Genomic DNA, 22,695 nt, shown 5'->3' with positions numbered 1-22,695 from the left:
GTGGTGTCAGGACCGAGGTTTTTTGACTGGAGCAAGAATAAAGGGAGATCCTTATTCTAAATAACCTTGCTGCATGCATGCTTGCTACATATGTCACAGGATGCTCTCATGCGCTCTCTTTAGCTATTTGGCTCTGAGATCATTGCCTGGTTGGCCAGGCCAAAAGCAATCTTGTGCAATGACGTTAGTCCCTTCCAGGAAATATGGCAACCAATGCCATTTTTGCTTGATGTCAGCACTTCTGCACGTTCGGCGCGTTGCTCAGACATTGTGGAGTAGATCGAAGGTAGATCGAATACATTGACATGGGAATGACGCGTTGATCAGAGGTCGGTCGACTATGATGGATTAGGGCTAGCGTGGCTGTAATAATGCATGGGTTCTATCTCAACTTCATCCGCTAGTACGCGACGGGCCCTTGCATGACATGCATCAAGGATTGCCATTGCATCTACTGCCATGGCTGTGCAAGCTGAAAAACTTGCAGGAAGTGTGCCAGTAAGTTTCTTCTTGTCTTTTTATGAGAAAGTCAAGTTTTCTTACTACAATACGATGCCAGGCGTGATCAACATAAAACATAACCATAGAGTTTGCATAATCCATTTTAAGATTGAGCAATATTTCTCTATTCGTCTCATCCTTTGGTCTGAATTAAAGTAACAGCAACTAACATATGCCAGACCGCCACCATGCCCTACTCAACCGACCCCTACTCCACCAGCACCACCAACACCACCCAAAACAATGCAGCCGAAGCACAAAAGTCCCGCACTAACTCTGACATAATCAACCTCTTCAAAGCCCCTCCTACCCCAACCACCAAACCCTCCATCAAAGGCATAGGACTCTACACACACATCGCCGCTCCTATCAACCCATCAGCAACCCCACATCCCGTCTTCTTACCCATTACCCAAACCTCTGCTGGAAAAGACCCTTCAAACCCGACATTACCAGAAGAAGTACGCAACCTATGCTCTGACCTGCGCGACTTAATCCACGATGAAGAAGCCGCCGTAGCGAAACGCGAGCTTAATTTTGAGGAACTTACGAAACGGTACGCTGGACTGCCTGTCCCGAGTGACGAGATGGCGCTGGTGGCGCGTGAGCAGGGGGATGTGGTTATGAAAGAGGATGAAGTGGGTCAACGGGGCACAGAGAGGGAGGCGGGAATGCAGAGTGCAAGTCGCCGTCTGTCGGCTGATGTGGCGGGGTCGGGGGGTAGAGAAGATGTGGTGATGCGGGGGCAGGAGGAGGAAACGGTCAGTAGACTACCTCCTGGTACGCATATTTATCGGGAGGATCCGAGGAGAAGGAGGTGATTGGGGGGGGGGGGGGTTAAGGGAGGTCAAAGTAAAGATAATTGGCGGCGCTGTGGATGTGTTACAATATGGTTGTTGTTGTTGTTGTTGTTGTGAGGCAAGGCAAGGGATTAGTGTCCAGAAACCTAAAGTGTATGGTTGATTTAGGCCATGTTAAGATTTCTACGACAGTACAGTCTTTTTTTTTCGGTCTCTAAGATTATAGAGATTCCATGCTCTGATTTACGAAAAGTATTAACATATAACTCATAAATAAGACTAAGTTCGTAAAATAACATACATACATGATCCTACTCACCAAACACTAACCAGCCGGTCAAGAGAAGAAGAAAAAGAGGGTATATCACCGCGCCCAAGTCTCATTATACAAACATCCCCCAAGAAGACCCCCGCCCCTCACACCGCCGTCATCCTCACAACCCCAAACCCATCCTCCCTCAACACCGCCCTCCCCCCACCAACCATACACGTCCCACCCCCCCTCTCATCAAACCACCTACTACACCGATGCCAACTAGGCAAACCCTCGGGATCCTCATCTTCATTCTTACATCCCCGTCCACATCCCCCATTTTGCCGCCATTGCGCCCCAGCCCACTTGTTGCACCGCGCATACTCGGCGCATTTCTGCACCCTCTTCTCCTTCTTTTGCTGCGAGAAATCCAAGAGAAGCGGGCGGGGCGTCAGACGTCGCAGAGTGATAATGGCGTGTGCGCAGAAGTCGGGGAGGGAGAGGGGAAGTTTTGTCAAAGCCATAGCGGTGGTCTCGAGGGATTCGAGATTGTAAAGGAGTTCTTCAGGGGCAGATTGGAGAAAAGATGCTGATTGCTGATCTTGCTTGGAGGATTTGGATAGGAGGCTTGAAGCTTTACGGTGGAGTGAGCGTTTGTGGCTTTGTTCTAATTCTTTTGGCTGGTGGGATTCGAGGAGGGGTGATAGAGGTGTGATGGCTCGTACGATTGCGTCATCGAGTTCTTCTAGGGAGCTGGTTCCTGTGCTGTCTACTTCATGCTCTAGCACTTCTTTTGAGCAACCTGCCATAGCCATGTAGACTAGGTCTTTTAGTTCCATTAATAGCTCAAAGATGATGCGCTGTGGAACGGGCTTTTGCTCAAAGAGTGCCTGGATAGAGGGAAGAAACTTCTGGGCCACCTCTCCACCTGTATATAGGTTTTTGCCATTGGCGAATGGGGCATTGTCAATCATCTGAAATTCTATTTTGGACATTTGACGTGAGAGGCCGGCTGCGAGGTGGCGAATCTGAACCAGCGGATTCTGAGTAAGAGAAGACTGAAGAGTTGGCGCAAGATCTACCAAGGTGTCAGCATGTGCGCGTGCCTCTGCAGACTTGACTATATTGATGGCTATATCAAGTCTTGAAGTGCATACCAGTAAAGGCAACTTCTCCAGCAAGTGCCACAAGCGCTTCAGCAAGCTCTTTCTCCTTCTCCTTCAGCTCCCGTCTTTGGTTCTGCATTGCCCGCCATGGTACTACGAAGCCTATGCTCTTTCCACCCACATCCACTGTCTTTCCATCTGCAACCTCTTGTGTACTTTCTGAAACACCCCCCTTGGTATATTTCTTTCCCCTTTGCCTCTGGAGATCGTCTTGGTGGTACTGCAAGGTGAGCAAGAGATCGTTGTTGTCTTTGGTGTTACGGAGGTTGCGCCAAACACCCAGGACGGCATTAGTGGAGAAGAGATGTTGATACGGCGACATTGTGTTTGCGCAGACGAGATAAGCTTTACATTGCTGATATCTGGATTGTGAAAAATGACTGTGGCGCAAAGTCACACAGTATGTATCTGGATCGTGTATGTACGCGCTCGGCCGGGCGCTCTGTTTGCAAGTTGGCGGATGAATGCTGCGAACCCCTGTTTGTCAACAGATTTAACCACATTAGGAAGACAACGCGTGGGGCGGCATGTGAGGGGCAACGCACGCGCGATTCATGATGCCGGGTCAATAGTACAGTTGTATTCTTGTCTTCATCCAGTCATGAGTTTCGACACTTGAAATCGACCCTACGTTGAGGTCTCTATAGTACAGTCGTATATCAGCATTCCATCCCAACCAGTCCCGAAAGATCAAACACAGCCCAAGCGATTCCGTTATGCTGATGCGCCGAGGAACACCAAAATATGCGTCGCTACGAACATTGACAGAATCCAATTTGTTGCAAATTTCATTAGATCATGCCAGCCATACCCTGTGATGCGTAGGCCATGGGCTTGATGTTTGGATGCGCAACCGCATCAAACTGGGTAAAGTTGAGTTTGTAGTCTGGCCCAATCTTGATAAAGGCGCCCTTGTTGTGGGTGCTGTCGCAATAGTTGGGGGCCGAGAAGACGGTTATGCAACGTCCGTCGTGCTCCACCTCGTAGCCTCCCATGCGTACCTCGTGCGATCGGATAATGGCCTCAAGACCGTTGTTTTCGCAGAAGCGCTTGGTGACATCAGGGCCAAACTGTAGGCCAACGCCACGTTTGCTTGGTCCTCGGCCTGGGCTCGTCTGGGGATCAGTCCACAGCATCTCCATCATAAGGCCGGATTGGCCTGGTTGCCTCTGCTTAAATCGGTTGAGCTTTCGTACATCGTCCAAGGTGATTTGGTCATCTGAGAAGAGACCGCCGTGAAGCACGAAGTACTTCTTGCCAATAAGAGTTGCTAGAGGGAGGGCTGAGAAGGACTCTGAGAAGAGTTTGAATACACGCTCGGTGTACTTGGCCTTGCACTCTCCCTCGAAACCGTACATCCTGTTCATATCGTCTGTTTCGTGGTTGCCTCGGTTGAGGAAAAATGAGTTGGGGTATAGCCACTTGTAGGCGTACAGTAGCAGTGCGATTTCAGTGGACCAGGAACCTCGGTCGACAAAGTCACCGTTGAAGAGGAATGCATGCTTTTCCGATGGCTTCCCTGCCAGACGGAAAATCTCCATGAGATCGAAGAACTGGCCTGGGGTTATTGGTAAGCAGTAGATGAAGATTGGACTTGTGCAACATACCATGCGTGTCACCACAGACTGTAATCTCATGACCTTGCTCAACGTCGTGCTCGACCATGGTGGGCTCCTTCTTGATAATGTCCATGACGGCGATGATGATCTGGTAGACGTACTTCTTGGCCAGCTTCTTTCCGTTCTTAAATCTTTCAATCATGTCCTCTATGAACTCGAGGGTCATCTTGTCCTCGAGCTTTGCGCCGTCGTATGAAGGGTCGACGACCATGTGTTCGAGGTCCAGGCCCTCTGCGGCCGAGGGCGCATCTTCGACTTCAATGGCCTTGAGGAAGGCGTCCCGCTTGACAATCTTGTCGCACTCGGCCATGCGCAGCTTTGCGTTGGCATCGTTGGGGGCTTTCTTGACGACGAGCTTCCAGTCGCGGAGGGCTTCACGATGCTTGAGGATGGCCGTGTTGGCCGAGGCGCGGCGAAAGTATGCCTGCGGGGAAAGTGGTGAGCGCCACGGCAAGCAACCAAGGGTGGGGGATTTGGTACCTTGACATTGTTGGGGTCGAGTTCAATGGCCTTGTCTGCGTCTTGTATAGCATATCCGTACTGTTCAAGCTTGATGTATGTCTGGAGCGCAGATTAGCATACCGTCGGGCTTGGTGTGTGTGGGGGGCAGGCAGGCAGCGTACCTGGGCGCGATTGGTGTAGAAGGAGGGCTCTGCGTCGTATGCCTCGATGGCCTTTGTGTAGAATTCGAGGGCCTTGTCCCACTCCTGGTTCTTGAAGGCCTTGTTGCCCTCGTCCTTGAGCTGGACGGCCTCAGCTGGCGGGCTCCCCATGGTGTGTCGATGGAAGGCGGCACGGGCCGTAGCAGTGGGATGCTCAGGCTTGCGACTGCAGGGCAAGCGCAGCGGACAGGCACAGGTGCGGTTTGTTGGCGATTGCAATAGAGACAAAAAAGAGGCAGACACAAACAATGACGCACCACAAAAGGCGAGAAGGTTCGTTGCCCGCAGTGCCCGCCAAAAGTCATCAATCAATTCCGTCCCGCCCTCGCTCGCTCGCCTCGCCTTGCCACTAGATTGTCCCCCCCAGCGCCACAGGCCAGCCAGCGGTCCCGGCCCCAACTAGCCGGCATGGCGCGTAAGGGCACGGCCATGGTCAAGTCGACGACGACCAAAGGCGATGCCCATCCCAGGACTGGCCAAGACGGTCAAGAGCTCAGTTCGGCAGCGAGCAACACAACGGGAGACAGCAGACATGTCTGTCAAAACAACCGGCCAGGCCAGTGTCTGGAGGATGCGAATCTCAATGCTAATGCCGATGGTGCAACCTCACGCGAGCCACTAAACCCCTGCACAACAGAGTCAGGGCCAGAGCCAGAGCCAGAGCGCCGCCAGCCTCGCCAAGCTTCTGGGACCGTGGAACAAAGGACTAGCAGTAGTAGCACACTGTTTCCTTACAACACCAACACCCAGCCTGTCCCTCCTCTCCCCGGCACTCCTGCCTATCATCCTCCTGGATCAGCCACAAGCCATTCCTGCCATCTTCAGAACCAGCCGCACGCACCAGAGCCGTCGTCACCGAATACACGCCGCGGTCAACATCAACATCGAGGCCCAGACAACGCGCCCACAAATCGCACACCCGACGGCAGACAGTCCGACACCGACGAAAACATGGCTGGCGGCGCGTACATCCCCCCGAACCAGCAGCGCAACATGCGCGCCTGCATGGTCTGCTCCATTGTCCGCACCCAGCAGCAGTTCCTGTCCCAGGGCTGCCCCAACTGCGAGGAGTTTCTCGAGCTCACCGGCAACCCGGAGCAGATCAACGACTGTACCTCGCAAGTGTTTGAGGGTCTCATCACCGTTGCAGACACCACCAAGAGCTGGGTGGCCAGGTACCAGCGCCTCGAGGGCTACCAGCCGGGTGTGTACGCGACTCAGGTCGAAGGCATCCTCCCCGATGATATTATTGGCTTGATCGAGAGCGCTGGCGTCAACTACGTACCAAGAGACGGTAGCGAGCAGGATATGCTGCCCAAGGATTAAGGGTAACAACGAAGAAGCAAGGGCTAGAGACAAGGACAAGACGCGACATGCGCCACGGAAGGTGAACGTTTTGCATTACATTCTTGAGCGACGGCGTTAGGGTAAAAGATGATCTACAGATCCACTGGTAGCAAAATATCAGCTGAACAAATTCATACTTTCAATCACGGCACTTGCATCTCACTCAAGTTTTGACAAAGAAATTTGCTTTGTCCTTGGTTGCCAACTACTCGTTTTATTCCTTGCTCTAACCTGCTTTCTAGATTCGTATGCAATGCCGCCAAAGATGCGCCTCATCTTGGTCTAGTCGGCGCTTCAAGCACGGTGCGACGATAGCATGCAAAGAAGTGGTAAATCCGAGCTTTTGGTACCCGACCAACATGTTCCTATCACTGGCTTCGGACTTAACGAGCGGACTTAAGTCAAGTGTCCGACGCAACCACCTCATCAGGAGTTCACAGCGACCTGCTATGCTTCTCTCGGCCATCTGCACCTGCTGCAGGAACAAAGTACTCGGAACATGCCACCCCGAAATACGCAACCGGGTGCCTGTAGATCCCACCAAGCAGCTCTCGTACATTAACCTCATGTCCAGGCTCAAAGTGCGACATAGCGCGCTGGGGGCCTTGCAATGGCCCATTCTTTCTTTCTCCTTCTTCTTCCGGCTTTAACTCGTGCTGCTCCTTGTGATGTATACGCCCTGACATAAGTCTTATAAACCCACCAGCTGACCTGTTTTCCCTTTTTTTTCCTCGTCTCGCCTCGACTTTTTGCTTACCGCAACTACATACACCACCCGCCCACCAACCACGATGGCTCCGCACATCCAGCAGAAAACACCGGAAGGTGTCGACCTCTACGCTCGCTTTGCATTCGCTGGTGCGCTGGGTTGCTCAGTTACCCACGGTGCTTTCACACCAGTCGATGTGTGAGTATCTCCTTGATTTCCCAGACTCCTCCACCTTCACCCAACACCAACATTTTTTTTCTGTTTAGCGTCAAAACGAGGATCCAACTCGACCCCGCGACCTACAACCGCGGCATGATCGGCGGGTTCCGCCAGGTCATCCAGAACGAAGGCGTGCGAGCGCTTGCCACGGGGTTCGGTCCTACCTTTGCGGGATACTTTATGCAAGGCGCCTTCAAGTTCGGGGGCTACGAGTTCTTCAAGAAACAATCGATTAATCTGCTGGGGCTGGAAAAGGCGCGCCAGCATCGTGCGGCCGTGTACTCGGTTTCTGCGGGTTGCGCAGAGTTCTTTGCCTCGATAGCGCTGTGTCCGCTTGAGGCGACGCGGATTCGTCTGGTGTCGACACCAGGATTCGCGAATGGCTTGATTGGTGGGTTTGGGAAGATTCTCAGGACAGAGGGTGTGGGTGCTTTTTACTCTGGCTTTGGTCCTATTCTTTTTAAGCAGTAAGTCATTACGATACCAACTTCTTCTTCTTCTTCTTCTTCTTCTTCCACCATTAGAATGGGAAGCTCGGCGAGAGAGGCTGACATGAGTCATAAAGGGTCCCGTACACAATCACCAAATTCGTCGCTTTCGAAAAGATTTCCGAGGCCATTTTCGCACTCTTTGACAAGTCGACAATGTCAAATGGTGCCCAGACCACCGTCAATCTGGGTTCTGGTCTTCTTTCTGGTTTCGCTGCTGCTATTGTGTCGCAGCCTGCCGATACCATGCTTTCCAAGATCAACAAGACACGGGGTCTTCCCGGAGAGAGCACCGTCTCGCGTTTGATCAAGATTGCTGGAGAGCTGGGTATCCGGGGCTCTTTTGCGGGTCTTCCTACTCGTCTTTTCATGGTGGGTGGCCTTACTGCGGGTCAGTTTGCTCTGTACGGAAGTATCAAGAGGGCGTTGGGTAAGTATTTCGATTCTGGTGATCCTTTTATCCACCAAAGACAAGACTGACATTACGCGCAGGTGCTACCAGTGGCGTTGAGATTGCCAAGTAGAAACCAGGTGTGTCTCCTAGTTCCTCGATAGTTGCGGTATAGACAGGGAATAAACCTTTAGATCGACAAAAAAGATAGTGTAAAAATAGTATGTGTCTTAGTGTATCTTTCTACCAGGGTACTTCACTCATGTAAAATAACGACACGATTGATTTTCAGGACATCAAATGGCATTGATCATTCTTCGTTGGTCCACCTAAACCATACTTATGTACTATGCCTTCAAGCATCATCATCCAATCTATATACAAAAAGTCTTCAGACTAACACCCGCCTAAGCAGGAATAGATCCAGCCACAGCCCTGATGCCCGCATTCCAGATATCTCCCATGCGGTTGTACCCAGCAACGTTGCTATCAATCCAAGTTAGCTCATGCATGCCTGCCTAGAAATAAGACGGAATATCTACTTACGGGTGCAAATCATCACTCAACTCGCTGCTAGGGTTCAACACGCCCATATCCACAAGCGAGACCTTGGACCCCTTGCTCGCGCGCGCCGACACAATCGCAGGCAATGCGTTGTTGAAGGTGCGAATGGTATTCGTCAAGCTAGCCCTCTTGGACGGAATAATCTTGGCCACAATAACAACCGCATTCGGCACAGCCTTGAGCACATCGTCAATCAGCAATCCCAGCCTGCGCGGGGCATCCGCATCCGGCTCCGACGACGGGTTTCCGCGGTTGAGATCGTTGGTTCCGGCATGGATGAGGACGACGTTGGGGCGGAAGTTGAGGCCGCCTCCTGCGACGCCGCGGATCTGGTTGATGGTGTAGCCCGGGAAGCCCTGGTTGTCCTTGTCGGCCATGGTGCCGGATTTCTGGGTGCCGACAAAGTCGACGGTGTAGCCGCCTGAGCTCAGGTCGTTGAGGAGGCGCTCGCGGTAGCCGTTTGAGCCACCGCCGTTGATATAGCCCCAGGTTATGGAGTCGCCGAGGGGGAGGATGCGGAGGGATTTTGTTTGGCGGGCTTCGAGGGCGGCATCGGTGGGGAGCGCGCTGGCGAAGGAGATGACTATTGGGTGGAGTGGGTCAGTTTGGCATGGCATTGCGATGGAGGAGGGGGTGAGATGGGGAGATATGTACAGAGAGATAGAATGGCAAGTGGCAGTGCCAACTGCTTCATTATTTTCGACAACATGGTTTTCAGTGTCGTTATCTCTTTCACCACTTTCAGGAGAATTGGACTAAAAGAGCAAAGGGAGAAAGGTGGGAAATATGAGATGCCCATTCCCCCACCCCTTATATACATGTACACCATTTCCATAATTCCGCCCAGCCGTAGCACTTTACCCCAGATTCTTTCTGTGGTTCCACATGGCTTGCGGCTATGTTTCCATCAAAGTGACGCGTGCCCGCCCTGGAATTTCTCCGTTAATTTGAGTGAGAAAGCCCAGGCGCTAGTTGGACTACTACCACCCCCCCAGTCCATTGTCAATCAACCTCCTACTCCGCATGTTCGTTAATCGTGATTCCGCCCGTCCGTGCGGCTAAAACTGTTCAATATATGTGTAAATATCTCGTTGTGGCTTTATTGGGTATGTGCATAGTTGGTGGAAAGTTTGGAAGGTTTAACGGATAGGGCTTGTGGGGTGTGGAGAAAGAGGTGCCGTTTACGGCCGGTGGCAGATGTCCGGGGGGGTAATTTCTAGCATGGGTTATTTACCGTAGTGTTTCAAAGAGGATAGCGGGCATTTGCGCCAGTCATGTCGTTGTTTCATTGACCACCTTGGCACTCTCGGCATTCTAGTGTAGCGTTTTCGTGGCTCGACATAAACGTCTACTTATCACGTCATTACTACACAACGCCAGACGCTCTCTATCAATCGCACCCTACATACAGCACAATTTGTCGCGGCTGACAGCAATTGAAACCGTCTGATCCATCTAATACCATCGGTTCTTCAGTTCTCATATAGTATGCTTTGTCTGCAGGCCGCCAACCTAGTATTATTACCGGGCCACAATGAAGCTTTCCGCTCTACCCGATAAGATACCAAGAGCCTCTACTACTACTCCTTGTGAATCTATACTAAGACAATCAGAATTCACCATGTTTAGCTAGCACAAAGTTATGTGATGAGTGCCAGCATCTCCCTTACTACATCCGGGAGCTAGCAGTCAGCAGCGGGTAGTTCTGGAGATACGTACCTGACGCCATACCCCTTCTCTGGCACTATTTATACGCTTTCAATATAGAATCCTCACTTTTGGTATACTACGTAAACTATGACCGGACACTCTGTTCTAGAGTACATGTTTTCTGTCGTAGCAAAACAAAATGTATCAATTGTGGTGCAAAGGCAGACCTCGTCCGAGCTATTGAATAGACTGGCCCTTTTTGCATTGTAGCAAATACCAATGTGTGTTCTCTGGACGGTGGCAAAGGAATAGCCTAGAGGTTAATTCTGCATGGACGTCGTAGGCATGAAATTGTAGTATCAGCAAAGTATACTCGCGCAGCAATCTTGGAGACTAGACCTGTTGCGCATAGTAGAGATTGGATAGATCATCGTACATATTATTGCTAACCATGAAAACACCTTCTGTGAAAAGCCACTTCATTGTAAATGTCGGAAATCCCCATTAGACATTCTGCTCTCTCAAACCAAACATACGTGAATAATTGTACGACTCGACATTCGCAATTTTTTTGACCCTAACTCTTCCGATGAGCAGTCATTACTTTGATAACTCCACAGCTCATATTCAATTCACCAAGACTCCTCACTGCATCACTCAAGCTATTGGCTCCATATAGCTCTAAAGTCGCACTCTCATACTCGTAACTTTAGTAATATATTCTCGATAGTTCAGGGAATATGTAAACAGACATTGCTGGTAAGGTTTTCCCAAGTTAAATTCTGCAAGACTAGACGTGAAGAAGTCACTTGATCAATTTTTTTTTCAGTAGGGTCTTCAGCATGCCAATCTCTGCCTTCCTTGGGATATACATGGTCGATCGAGATTGGAAAAAAAAGGGGAGCAAGAGCGGCTACAACCAGTCCTCCCACGCTTCTCTCGTCAAACCTTCTAAGATCGAATACTACTCTGCCATACAACACCAAATCACATCACCAAATAAGTAGACATCCTCCGATTTGATATCTACATACTTGCCCTTACTCCCAAATTAAACCTTAAAAGGAAGAAAGAGAAAGAGAAAAAAAAATGAATATACCAAATCCATATATTCCCCGAAAAAAAAGCTCAAGTCATAACCATCGTTGCAATTCGTTAAAAAAAAGATTTGTAGTCATTCCCCGAAGGAACGAAAAAAAACCCCCGCAAAGACAGTAAGACGAAAATGCAAACAATGACAAAGGAAAGACAAGAAGAGAGAAAAAAAAAAAAGAGAATACCCTCAAAACCCCGTTTAAAAAAAAGAGAGAGGTCGGGCCAACCCAATTCCGCAGCACTCTTCTTCCTCCTCAACCATTTCAGTCGACAAGGATGCGAGTAGGAAGAATAAGGCATGGGAGGTAAACAACGACTCCCCAAGAAAGGAAAAAAAAAGGCTATACACAAGAATCGAAACTTTTCTTCACCTCCAAGCGCAATCCGACTCACCCACTCTTTCCCCCCTCCCTTCACCATGACCTCGCTCTAAAAAATCTCATGACCCAACCCTCCATACCCATCATCTCTACCCCCCTTCCTCGCCCTACTCTTAACCTCATCCTGCACATCTTGCGGCAAGCTAGGTACGTCGGGGACGTTGACGCCATCGGGGACAACGCAAACGGGTTTATCTTGCTTGAAGCTGCTTCTCGAGAACTTGTTGCGAAGGCGGGAGCTCTGGCGCTTGGAGTTCTTGTTCTTCTTGCGAGACGCGGAAGATTTGGCGTGCTTGGTTGATGGCTCGTCGTCATCGTCGTTGTCGTTGTCGTGCTCGGCTTCGTATTCAGAGGCAGAAGGGACGGAGAGCATGTCTGTGTCGCCTTCGGAATCGGTGGGAAGGGGTTTGTAATCTGTGTCCGAGTCGTGGGCAGCGGCGGTTGTTTTGCGCTTTTTGAGGATGCGGCCCATGCTTCGTGGGGCGGTGGCGTTGTTGGATGAGGTCGAGGTGCGGGCTTCGGGCGAGGCGGGCTCGTTTTCGCTCTGGGTGACGTCGGGGGTGGGTGGTGCGAATTTGGGGACGGGGGGAGCAGGAGGTAGGTCGTTGTAGAGGACGGTGTGGAGCTCTTTGCGGGCAGAGGCGAGCTTGAATTCGAGGTCCGAGACGCGCTTGCTGAGCTTCTTTTGCTTCTGCAGGTCCTTCTTGCTGGGCGTGTGGTGAAGGCCTGGCGTCCGTGGCGTGCCTGGTATGCGCATTGGAGTTGCGGCCTCGACCAGTTCTGTCGTCAAGCCGAGCTGCATCTTTTCGGCGTTTTGAAGATTGGCTCTGGCAGCCATGGCTGGTCGCACAAACACCTTTGGCGTTGGAAGGAGGCCACGATCCTTGGCCTCATAGTAGGCGATTTCAGCAGCCTTCTTGCGCTCGTCAAGCAGCTGCTGATGAAGCTGCTGCTCTCTATCTCGCTCAGCATCCATGCTGCCGGCCTTGCGCTTGCCCAGGACGCTGCCGAACATGGACGCAAAAGCGCGCTGTATGCGCGCATACGTGCCCTCGCCCGGTCCAGAGGCCGAATTGGCCTGCGCTGGGGCCGACGACTCGCGAGAGCGATCCGAGTTCGAGGAGCCCGAGTTCGTCCTTGCGGGCGCAGGTCTGGCTGTGCGCGCCGCATGGTTCGCAGATGTTTTTCTCGACACGGGCGGTTGCGCATTATCCTCGTTGTACTGCTCAATCAGATCGTCAATGGCAACGTCTTTCCACAGTTCCTCGGGCGGCGGGCGAATGGTGCTGTTTGTGTTTGTATGCTCCTTGAAGCGCGATGGGCGCGGGCGAGCAGCTTCCTCCATGTCCTCGCTCATGGCCAGTGTAGTTGCGCGTGTGGTTGGCATGGTCGCTGCTCGCTAGTTAAGGGTCCAAAAAGTGACTGCGGCCAGGCGGAGCACCTCGTGCAGCGAAAGCAAGGACTGGGATTGAGAGCGGAGGATGCCACGGGGCGGGCGGGTGTTGTTGTTGTTTGCGTGAACCAAAGGATCGCACCCACGGCCGTAGCCAGAAACAACCTTGGGCCCGAGAAAGAAGAGGACCCTGCGTCATTACTACATGACTTGGCGCCCCGTGATTGCTCGTGCCACTGCGCTACACTCCACTTCTGCCCGTGACACGTTGTCGCCAGCCCTTCACCGCCTTCCCACCTCGGCCATCTACGTTTATGCGTTCATCAAACTGCAATTTTCCTCGTCACGGCATGAACAGATGAATGTGCTAGTTGAGCAGATGCCACCAGGTCTCACTAAAGACGTGTGTGCATTACGACGATCTACCTATAGTTCCATGGTACACATGCTGCAGGAGGACGCCCAATGTCCGCCCGCTGACACACCAAACACATAGTAAGCATACAGGAAAAAAAAAATCAATCCTCTACAGCTTCGCCTTAGGTGCAGCCTCCTCAGCCAGTGCCTCCTCGTAGCAGTCATCCAAGTGCTGTCTGAATGCCTTGACCGTTTGCGGGCGCTTCAGTTTCAATCTACATCTTGTTAGCACATCATGTCATCCCATCTCGTATGACTAGAAAGAAAAAAAAAACTTACGTTGGTGTCAAGAGCTGGTTCTCAATCGTAAAAGGATCCACAAACAGCCTTACAGCCCTGACGCGCTCCCAGCTGTTGAACTTGTTCTTGCGTCCCACCCTGTCCAGGTCTTTCAACACAGCCTGCTGGACCTTCTTGTTCTGACACGCCTCCCTGAGCTTCTGCATGTCGCCCACGGGAATCGTCTCACCAAGGACCTTGGACGCAAACTGCGGGAACAGGTCTGGCGCAACACCGAAAATGGCAACAAGGAAGGACTGTTGCGAGTCGCCGTGGACGTAGCCCGAGGCCAGGTAGGTACAGTTTGCGAGGTAGAGGTTCTCGATGCGCTCAGGCGAAATGTACTCGCCCTGTGCAAGCTTGAGGACGTTCTTCCTGCGGTCAATGATCTTGAAGCGGCCGAGTTCGTCGACGGTGCAAATGTCTCCAGTGTGGAACCAGCCGTCGGCATCGACAGCCTTGGCTGTCTCCTCGTCATTGCGGAAGTATTCCCTGAAGCGCGTCGACGAACGGACGACAAGTTCACCGCGAGGGAATGGCTTGTCGGAAGCAAAGTACTCCATGTCTGGCACGTCTACCAGGGCGCACTCGGTCGTGGGCGCAACACCGCCACAGTTGCCCGATGAGAAATCGTTCTCGTGCTGGAACAGTGCCATGGCGTACGTCTCGGTCAGGCCGTATCCCTGCGTGAAGTTGCTTGCAAAAACAATGCGCAGGAACTGGTGTAGACTGGGGTCAATGGGCGCAGAGCCACTGATCAAGACCTTGGTTCGGTCCAGACCAAGACCCGCAGCCACCTTGCTCGCCCAAACGCGGTCATAGAGCATATGCTTGTTGGTCGGGTTCTGCTTGTCGTGAATAGCCGCAAGCTTGGTGGACACGACGTGCCGTGACAATGCTCCCTTGACGCCAGTTGCCTGAATGGTAGCTTCCTTGATCTTTCCTCCAAACCTGTTGTAAAGCCTGGGTACTCCAGAGAAGATAGTCGGGCGCACCATCTTGAGATCATCTACGAGTTCTACAATGTTGCCGTGGAAATAGCCAATTGCCGAGCCACCTGCCAGCGCCGAATGCTCCGTCAGGCGCTGGTAAATGTGCGCAAGAGGCAAGAAAGAACAAATGACTTCACCCGCTTTGCCGCCAGTGAGGATCATGCTCGAGCATGTTGCAGCGTGCGCGTTGCGATGGGTCAAGACAACACCCTTGGGGTTACCGGTGGTTCCAGAAGTGTAGTTAATGGTGGCAATGTCGTCCGGTGTAGGTGGGTTCATTGGAAGAGGCTGCTTCTCGCCCAGAGCCTCCACATCTCGGATGTAGTGGATAGACACACCCTGCTCGTTTGCAAGCGAGTTCAAAAGGTCTCCCTTTGACTCTCCAGGAAGCTCGCCAGCCGACAATGGGTCGAGAACGACGATGAGTTTCAAAGTCGGGAGTCGTGGCTTCAGCTTCAAAAGCGCAGTCACATGGTTCATTCCCGAAACCACGCAAGTCAGCTCCGCATGGTTGATGATGTATTCAGTCGTGTCGGGGCCAAGCGTGTCGTAGATGGAAACGGTAAAGAGGCCTTGGGACATGCAGGCCAAATCGGTAATCTGCCACTCAGGCCTGTTTTGACACCACAAGCCCACACCGTAATGTGACGCAGTCACACCGGCTTGTCTGTGCAGGTGCACCAAACCAGCGCCAAAGTCCCTCCTTCGCTTTGCAACAGTCTCATAGTCTTCCCAGATGTACGGGCCGAATGTCTTGGTCGCAGCATCGTAGGGGCGGTGACCGAGGCACCTGTTCTTGGGCCATTTTGCAACCGCGTTCTCGAAGGCCTCGAATGGTGTGCTAATCTGTGACTTGATATCAGCTGATTTCCCGACCAATGCCGACTATTTCTCTGTATGGAAAAGAAAAGAAAGGTACCTCAGGAACCAGTTTATCCAATACAGGCTTGTCCGCAAACCTCCAATGCCTGTAGATGGCGCTTCTTCCTTCTATCTCGGTACCCGGTAGCGGAACGCTATAAGGCTTTCCCTTTGGCGGCGGAGTATGGAGGTCGTTCGCACGCTCTATCTGAGCGTCTGTGCCTGAAAACATGTTCTCGTTGTCGTTATAGTAGTGCTACGTGCGCGCAAACGGTTCCGAGGCCCCAAAAGGGTTTCAAAAGTATCGACGAATATACAAGTCGGGAAGATTGAGAGCAGTAGCAATGGCAGTTGCAGCGAGAGGAAAAACAAGCGGATGCCGAAAAAGACCGTAACGAACAAGTCTACTTTATGACAAACATTAGTCAAAGTCCCCGAGCTTCTTTCTCCCATGTGCCAAATGACAACATACCCTGGGTCCTAGCGCGCCGCCGCGAATATCCTTTGCCGAGTACAACACGAAAAGCTGAAGTTCTTTTGCTCAAGGCTGAATCTCCAAGGAAAAACAACGATGATGCACAAAGGAAAATTCACGATTCCTCTATATGTCTAAAACAGAGAGAGAGAGAGAGAGAGAGAGAAAGGACAGAGAGTGTGTGTAAGGGAGAGAGAGAGAAGGGCGGAGGACCTGATCAGTCGGGCAACCTACACCTATTGAAGACAAGAGGCCCGCCCCCAGACCGAATATACCCACATATTTCCTGTTACGAAGGGGGCCATGTGCCTCGGCATCTTGGAGGTGGGGTGGGCATTTCGCTCGCCCTTAGGTTCCAACATACAAATGACGCGCGCGCGCGCGTGGCTCCCCCGGCCGGGGCGCCGCTCAGAAAGTGGGCAAGTCGAACCCAGGGCCAAGAAAGAGTAAAGTAAATACCCCGTGCGCAATCTCCACATTTGGGGGGGAGGCATTCCATGCGCCGATATATACCCTGTTGTTTTTTCCCCAGACGAAGGACACTTTTTTTTGGAAAAAAAAAAAGACAACTGGATCTGTGTGCTTCACGTAGTTGATGCGAAAGAAGTGTGCGCGTGTAATGCGGTCAGCTTCGAAGCATGTGTTACGTACAGGGGGGGCTGTGCGCTTTTGCGTCATGTGTTTGCGCCGGATTTCCTTCTTTTCACATGCCGAGCGAGCCAGAGTCTGGAGTGATTTTACCACACGGATGCCACCCCCCCCCCCCCCGTAAACGGGCCTCATGGTGATTGGCCACCGGTTTGTGCGAGGTTGCGCTAACCAAAGGGGAGAGTTACCGAGGCATAGTCTATCGACTCGAAATGTTGCGTCACGCAACATGGCGGCAACTTTGGTTACGGAGAGACGACATAGTGTCGCACGGCCATATTATTGTAGCACCGAGATATATTGTACAGGACAAGGGCTCGCAACTTTCTCTCTGTTAAGTATTAATGGGTCTTGCTGGCTGATCATCTGCTATGCCTTGACAATCGGCGTTTCTGCATGTTTGTCCTTCGCTTGTCCTGACTTCCTCTACGTCGCACCAGACAAGGACGCAGGAGTTTCGCCTTCACCAGTCTTGCCTGCATTGTCTGAACTGCCCTTTTCCCCCGGCTTTGTCGCTGATTTCTTAAACGACTGCTCGAAATCCGCAATGATGTCGTCAATGTGTTCGGTTCCAACCGAAATTCGGATGAGATCCTGTAATACGAATTAGCTACTTCGCAGTCTGACATGATACAAAGCCGATAGTACGTACCTCGGTAACACCGGAACTGAGCTTCTCCTCGTCACTCAATTGCTCGTGTGTTGTAGTCCAAGGGTGGATAGCCAATGTCTTCGAATCGCCTACGTTGGCCAAGTTGGAAATGAGCTTGAAGTTGTCCACGACCTGGGATCCTGCTTTGCCACCTCCTGTCACACCAAACGACAGGACGCCTCCATAACCACGCGGCAGGTACTTCTTGGCCAGTTGATGAGATGGGTGGCTCTCGAGACCTGGGTATGAAACCCAGCTCACATTCTCGTTGCTCTCCAGCCATCTGGCTAGCTTGAGCGCGTTGTAGGCATGTCGCTCAGCTCTTAGAGAAAGCGTCTCGACACCAAGGAGAAGTTGTTGCGCAGCAAATGGGTTCAGTGCTGCACCTAGATCTCTTTGGATTTCAACACGCGCTCTGATGAGGAAAGTGATTGGGCCAAAGGTTTCCCAGAATTTGAGCCCATGGTAGCCTTCTGAAGGCTCGATCATTTGCGGAAAGCGCTTGCCATGCTTGCCCCAATCAAATTTTCCGCTGTCGACAATGACACCGCCGATGGTGGTTCCATGCCCTGTATCGGTCAGTCTGCCGTCTGGGGGTTTGTTTTTGGGGAGTTTTTTTTTTAAAAAACAAACAAACAAGACAAGCTGGAAAATGTACCTCCAATCCACTTTGTAGCAGAGTGGACAACAATGTCGGCACCGTGATCAATGGGCCTGACAAAGTATCCACCTGCGCCAAAGGTGTTATCGACCACTACCGGAACACCAGCCTCGTGCGCAATCGCGACAATCTTTTCGAAATCAGGAATGTTGTACTTTGGGTTTCCGATGCTCTCGAGCTAAACAAGGCGCGGTCAGTTTGCCATTTTGTCCCAAAGTGTGTCGCATTGAACTGGGAAACTCACGTAGATGGCCTTTGTCTTGTCGTCAATGGCAGCCTTGAAGTCCTCGGGCTTATCTCCGTTGATGAACTTTGTTTTTATGCCCAAACGTGGGAAAAAGACCTTGAGCTGGTTGTATGTGCCTCCGTACAGATTTGATGTGGCGATAATGTTGTCACCAGCATGTGCCAGAGCAGAGATGGTGATGAACTGTGCCGCTTGTCCGGATGATGTTGCAAGCGCAGCCACACCACCTTCGAGGGCGGCGATTCTCTGCTCAAAGACACCAACAGTTGGGTTCCCAATTCGGCTGTAGATGTTGCCAACCTCTTTGAGGCCGAAGAGTCGAGCGCCGTGAGCGCTATCATTGAATGTGAAGGACTGTGGCTGTAAGCCTTTTCTTTTCTGACACATGTGGGGAAATGCATGTTTAGGGGAGCATACGGTGGTGGCATAGATGGGGACAGCACGAGAGTTGGTCTCCTTATCTGGTGTATGGCCTGAAAGGAAACGCGTTAGCGTGAACGTTCGCGTCGTCTCTTGCTTTAGCAAAATTGCTTACCGGCATGCAATTGCAGCGTCTCAAAGTTTTTGGAGAGTTGGTCCGCCATGTTGCTAGTCTGGAGACTGTTATGTGAGAAATCTTTGGGAGAATTGGTCAACTCACGCTTTGTCAATTGCTCTTTTAGCTATACACAAAGTCAATGGGTTGGAGAAAAGGTACGCAGAGGAGAGAAGGGGCAGAGAGCGCTATCAAATGGTAGGAACTATGCACCATTATCCCGCACAGTCACGTCATCCGCACCCACGCTGGCGTTGGAGGCCTTCAGCTACAGTGTCAAGGTGCTCCACGCTAAATCACCCGTTCGAGATCCCTCTGTACTGATATAGCCCCCCCCCCCCCCCCCCCCCCCCACATAGTCCTTTTGGGGCAATACCGGACGACAGTAGGCCATGCAAGTGCTTACCAGTCTCTTTGGTGCCGTCTGAATGTGTAAATATTATATGTAATGGCAGGTGGCAGGGTCTGAAAAAGTTACGTGTTAGGGATGGTCTCGCAATCACGCAATTTTGGGAGTCGTGGTTGGTGCGGGGTAGTGTTGGAGATGGAGGAGGGGTAGCTAGACAGGTAGCTACGTAGTAGCTATCTATGTACTTGCAGATGCGCAGGCCATGACACAAGGTGCACATAAACTACATGGACGAGCTGCAGGGTCAATTGGATGTGCAGAGCATGTTGGAATATTACTGAGCTTGATAGATGTCGAAATTTCCACAGCAACTGCAGTTAGCCAACGTTGGATGCAAAACAGTCGAGCAGTGAAGATGTTTTTTTTTGATGTTGAGGGAATAGTACCAACATGACTAATCTTGCCGATAAAGGAATAAAAATAGCCAAGCATTACTTAGTAATAAAAGAACATGGAGTTGAAAAGGGGGCATGCATGACATGTTCGTAGTTACTGCATAAAGGAGTAAGACGAATGATGGGTGAGTTTTTGGTTTGGTGGTGTGTAGGATATAGGGGAAATGATTGCGAAGCTAGGATATCACTAGTGGTACTGAGGCGTGTGAACTTGTGCACATGTGAATGCAGGAGGCATGTTGTAGGGCCTGTGTACCTGTGCATGACGTAGCATTTGGACAGGATAGAAGAGATGAGCTATTTCAACTGTCATCAAATAGTGTGGCAGGGATGCTGTGCTGCAGCATCAAGTCTGCAGTCATGAGGCAGCAGGAAGATGCCTCTTTGCTGACTTTTGACAGGCAGCTGGGAAATCATGGTATCAAGATGTCTGCAGCCATGGTCTACTTGGGTACTGAGTGGCGGGCTGAAACTTGCTCAAGTGCTGCTCTTGCACCATGCCTATAGGTACGTAGACGCCTTCTTTTGCCTGAGTCCGGCTGAATGGACCGTCTATTCGAATCGTCACGATCGAGATCGTGACAGAGTTTGGGGTTGTCGGGCCGCTGTTGGCGCTTACTGGAGGTAGTGAGTTTGTTTCCAGATCAATTCTTACCTGTGTCTGTACAAATGCAGATGCCGAGTAAGACGTATTGTTAGCGCGAAAAGAAAGCGGGTAAACATGCCATGATGATGATTATGATGACTGTGTTTCAGAGACGATGCATGCGGTCATGGTTGTAGGAATGGGGAACGATCTACTGCACGCTGGGCCTTTGCAAGGGATTGTCGAGCATGTGTTGCTTGGCGGAACGAGTGTGTTGCCAATTTGGAAACCAAAAAAAGCTTATGAATGCTGAGGGGCTAGGGTGTAGCGAGCACAGGGAGACGGAGAGTAGATGTGCCGCGGAGGCGTACTAGAGGTACATGGTACGAGTTAGTATGGGGAAAGGCTGTTGTAGAAGAGAAGATGCAGGCAAGCGGAGGATGTGTGCTTGGCGGCATGGCCAAGTAATCTCGGGACTGGGAGTTTGTGTGGCCGTGGTGTAGACCAAGTCGAGCAGGGCCATGGGCTAGTGCGCATCTGAGGAGGTAGATGTGCGGAGAAGCGCGTCGGGAATGCTCGCAGACAGACGTAGCCAAGGGGGTGACATGGGCGTGGGTCGAATCAATGAAGCATGAAACCGCGGCCGTGTGCTTGGCAGTGACATTGGGCTAGAGCAGCTGGGGCGGGGGTCAAGCCACAGTACCACGCCACAGGGTCGGGGTGGCTGGCCATGGCCGTGCGAAGGAGGAACAAGAAGCTCGGGGCGGGGCGGGGGCAGCCAAGTAGGTATGGGCGTGGATGGGCAAGAGACAGAGGGAGCAGTGGCAGTGGATGGATGCAGCGTGGATGGATGGCTGGACGGGTGGTGGATGGATGCAGAAGGGAGGCCGTGTGGGCAGCGGGCAAGGTGGAGCGCGGGTGGGATCGCCGCCAGGCTGGCCGGCCGTTGGAAGGATCAGGGCTTGGGGCGAATCAAGGCGGGCGGAGCCGCGGGTAGCAGGATGAGGGCTGGTGCATGCAGCACAGCAGGGCACAGCAGGGCACAGCAGGGCAGCGCAGGCCGGGCATGGTGATCCTGTGCGAGTGGGCCGCCTGTCGCCCGCTGCTCGGTGCTGGGAAATCCGCCTCAGTGGCCATTGGCTTCCACCGCCCCTCGCAGCCAAAAGCACCGGCTGGAGAACCGTTCGTGCCAACGCTGACGGGCCCGGCAGAAGCAACACGCACCACGGCCACAGCCCTATGTCCTCGGACACACGCACCCGCCCGCCCACGGCGAGACGACCTGGCCTGCAAAGGGCGCGTCGTGTGTGCCATGCCACCAAGTATGGGTGCGCGTGTGTGCCATGGTGCCCATCAGGCCATTCGTCCTCGTTTGGGCGCCACTAGCCCGCGGGGGTTGCACGGCACAGAGCGAGCCTGCACTTGGGAAGCATGCATGGCCCCATGGAGGCGCCAACCAGAGAACATGGCCCCCGCCCCCTCTACCTCGTCGGCTGGCCGCTGTGGGCTGGTGGCTGTGGCCGCACGAGTGCTGTGTGCGGCAGCCGATTGAGGCGCGCAGACGTGGCCGTGCGAGAGACGGAAACATCAACACCACGATGCTGCGACAACAGGCGACAGCCTCGCCCACGCAGGCCGCCCATTTGCATGCCCGGGCAGGCGTGCAAAGGCTGCCGGGCCTCTGCGCAAGTTGCTGGTTCGACTGTGCCGAACCCCAGGGTTGCATGGAACCGTGTCATCGGTGGGCCTAGTTCAAGCCTGAGGAGACGGGTGCCAATCTGTCTTGCCCGCCGCCTGGGACCTGCTCGCGAGCAAGTCAGCGTTTGCACGTAGCTGTGTACATACATACATACATACATACATGCATGCACACACACACATATATATATATATATATACATGTCGACATCAACACATGCGTCCAGACATGGCAATGGCACGACTGCAGCCTCGCCGCCGTCGCTTCGTGTCGAGATGCATACGACGCCTCGCTGCCATGGCCCCGCGGAGGCGTCGGCTGCATGCTCCCCCGTGTGCGCGCGAGCACGCTCAACCCAATGGCGGCACCAAACTATGCTCTCTTTGTCCGCTCCACTTCGGCTAAATCTGTCAGTGCAGATGAGCCTGTCCGCCGGGCCAGCCAGCCGCCTCCTCTGATAATCCACTAAGCCTAGCCGCGTGCCCATACCTGTTGCTGTCGCCCTCTTCCCAGCCCATATTCCATCGCCGTCCTGCTTGCTGCTTGCTGCTTGCTGCTTGTTGTCTCTGCCCTCCCGACCCTCTTCGGCCTATTCATGCCTT

General features: G+C 52.5%; 11 protein-coding genes across 11 annotated transcripts; 4 read left to right on the top strand and 7 right to left on the bottom strand.

Annotated features, from left to right (window-relative positions):
- Positions 1-674: 674 nt before the first annotated feature.
- PSV08DRAFT_380260 (uncharacterized protein) lies at positions 675-1,322 on the top strand (the record flags this gene model as incomplete). Its single annotated transcript, XM_014225022.2, has 1 exon — positions 675-1,322. Exon 1 carries the CDS (start codon positions 690-692, stop codon positions 1,320-1,322), a length of 633 nt encoding a protein of 210 aa, XP_014080497.1. The 5' UTR covers positions 675-689.
- A 396-nt stretch (positions 1,323-1,718) lies between these two features.
- PSV08DRAFT_404662 (uncharacterized protein) lies at positions 1,719-3,104 on the bottom strand (the record flags this gene model as incomplete). The annotated part of the gene is made up of 2 exons (XM_066093703.1): positions 2,712-3,104; positions 1,719-2,632 (listed from the first exon to the last, which is right to left on the bottom strand). The coding sequence occupies exons 1-2, from the start codon at positions 3,040-3,042 to the stop codon at positions 1,719-1,721; spliced, it is 1,245 nt and encodes a 414-aa protein (XP_065948182.1). The 5' UTR covers positions 3,043-3,104.
- Positions 3,105-3,285: 181 nt separating this feature from the next.
- PSV08DRAFT_229446 (Metallo-dependent phosphatase-like protein) lies at positions 3,286-5,118 on the bottom strand. The gene is made up of 4 exons (XM_014225020.2): positions 4,963-5,118; positions 4,820-4,900; positions 4,328-4,763; positions 3,286-4,278 (listed from the first exon to the last, which is right to left on the bottom strand). Exons 1-4 carry the CDS (start codon positions 5,110-5,112, stop codon positions 3,512-3,514), a joined length of 1,434 nt encoding a protein of 477 aa, XP_014080495.2. The 5' UTR covers positions 5,113-5,118; the 3' UTR covers positions 3,286-3,511.
- Positions 5,119-5,409: 291 nt separating this feature from the next.
- Positions 5,410-6,492, top strand: PSV08DRAFT_365247 (Spt4/RpoE2 zinc finger-domain-containing protein; the record flags this gene model as incomplete). Its single annotated transcript, XM_014225019.2, has 1 exon — positions 5,410-6,492. The coding sequence occupies one exon, from the start codon at positions 5,410-5,412 to the stop codon at positions 6,325-6,327; it is 918 nt and encodes a 305-aa protein (XP_014080494.2). The 3' UTR covers positions 6,328-6,492.
- Positions 6,493-7,067: 575 nt separating this feature from the next.
- On the top strand, positions 7,068-8,483 carry PSV08DRAFT_327863 (mitochondrial carrier domain-containing protein). Its single transcript, XM_014225018.2, has 4 exons — positions 7,068-7,255; positions 7,324-7,743; positions 7,842-8,194; positions 8,257-8,483. The coding sequence occupies exons 1-4, from the start codon at positions 7,140-7,142 to the stop codon at positions 8,286-8,288; spliced, it is 921 nt and encodes a 306-aa protein (XP_014080493.1). The 5' UTR covers positions 7,068-7,139; the 3' UTR covers positions 8,289-8,483.
- Positions 8,484-8,562: 79 nt separating this feature from the next.
- On the bottom strand, positions 8,563-9,336 carry PSV08DRAFT_250945 (carbohydrate esterase; the record flags this gene model as incomplete). Its single annotated transcript, XM_014225017.2, has 2 exons — positions 8,563-8,641; positions 8,702-9,336. The coding sequence occupies 2 exons, from the start codon at positions 9,334-9,336 to the stop codon at positions 8,563-8,565; spliced, it is 714 nt and encodes a 237-aa protein (XP_014080492.2).
- Positions 9,337-11,127: 1,791 nt separating this feature from the next.
- PSV08DRAFT_327857 (uncharacterized protein) lies at positions 11,128-12,113 on the bottom strand (the record flags this gene model as incomplete). The annotated part of the gene is made up of 1 exon (XM_066092733.1): positions 11,128-12,113. A coding segment is annotated over exon 1 (341 nt), but the record flags the coding sequence as incomplete, so codon positions are not given.
- Positions 11,894-13,231, bottom strand: PSV08DRAFT_380255 (uncharacterized protein; the record flags this gene model as incomplete). Its single annotated transcript, XM_066093387.1, has 1 exon — positions 11,894-13,231. One exon carries the CDS (start codon positions 13,229-13,231, stop codon positions 11,894-11,896), a length of 1,338 nt encoding a protein of 445 aa, XP_065948180.1.
- Positions 13,232-13,612: 381 nt separating this feature from the next.
- PSV08DRAFT_229442 (uncharacterized protein) lies at positions 13,613-16,327 on the bottom strand. The gene is made up of 4 exons (XM_014225015.1): positions 16,259-16,327; positions 15,845-16,190; positions 13,934-15,771; positions 13,613-13,869 (listed from the first exon to the last, which is right to left on the bottom strand). Exons 2-4 carry the CDS (start codon positions 16,016-16,018, stop codon positions 13,764-13,766), a joined length of 2,118 nt encoding a protein of 705 aa, XP_014080490.1. The 5' UTR covers positions 16,019-16,190; positions 16,259-16,327; the 3' UTR covers positions 13,613-13,763.
- An 846-nt stretch (positions 16,328-17,173) lies between these two features.
- Positions 17,174-19,168, bottom strand: PSV08DRAFT_229439 (Cys/Met metabolism PLP-dependent enzyme-domain-containing protein). Its single transcript, XM_014225014.2, has 7 exons — positions 19,110-19,168; positions 19,005-19,062; positions 18,887-18,942; positions 18,467-18,823; positions 18,220-18,400; positions 17,562-18,130; positions 17,174-17,503 (listed from the first exon to the last, which is right to left on the bottom strand). The coding sequence occupies exons 2-7, from the start codon at positions 19,051-19,053 to the stop codon at positions 17,336-17,338; spliced, it is 1,380 nt and encodes a 459-aa protein (XP_014080489.1). The 5' UTR covers positions 19,054-19,062; positions 19,110-19,168; the 3' UTR covers positions 17,174-17,335.
- Positions 19,169-21,825: 2,657 nt separating this feature from the next.
- PSV08DRAFT_250941 (uncharacterized protein) lies at positions 21,826-22,562 on the top strand (the record flags this gene model as incomplete). The annotated part of the gene is made up of 2 exons (XM_066092430.1): positions 21,826-22,209; positions 22,320-22,562. The coding sequence occupies 2 exons, from the start codon at positions 21,826-21,828 to the stop codon at positions 22,560-22,562; spliced, it is 627 nt and encodes a 208-aa protein (XP_065948179.1).
- Between the last annotated feature and the right edge of the window lie 133 nt (positions 22,563-22,695).

Source organism: Bipolaris maydis, assembly GCF_028858645.1.
Source record: "Bipolaris maydis strain C4 unplaced genomic scaffold PSV08scaffold_14, whole genome shotgun sequence".
NCBI lineage: Eukaryota > Fungi > Ascomycota > Dothideomycetes > Pleosporales > Pleosporaceae > Bipolaris > Bipolaris maydis.
The sequence above is the reverse complement of the archived record's forward strand: the minus strand, read 5'-3'. Positions and strand labels throughout refer to the sequence as shown.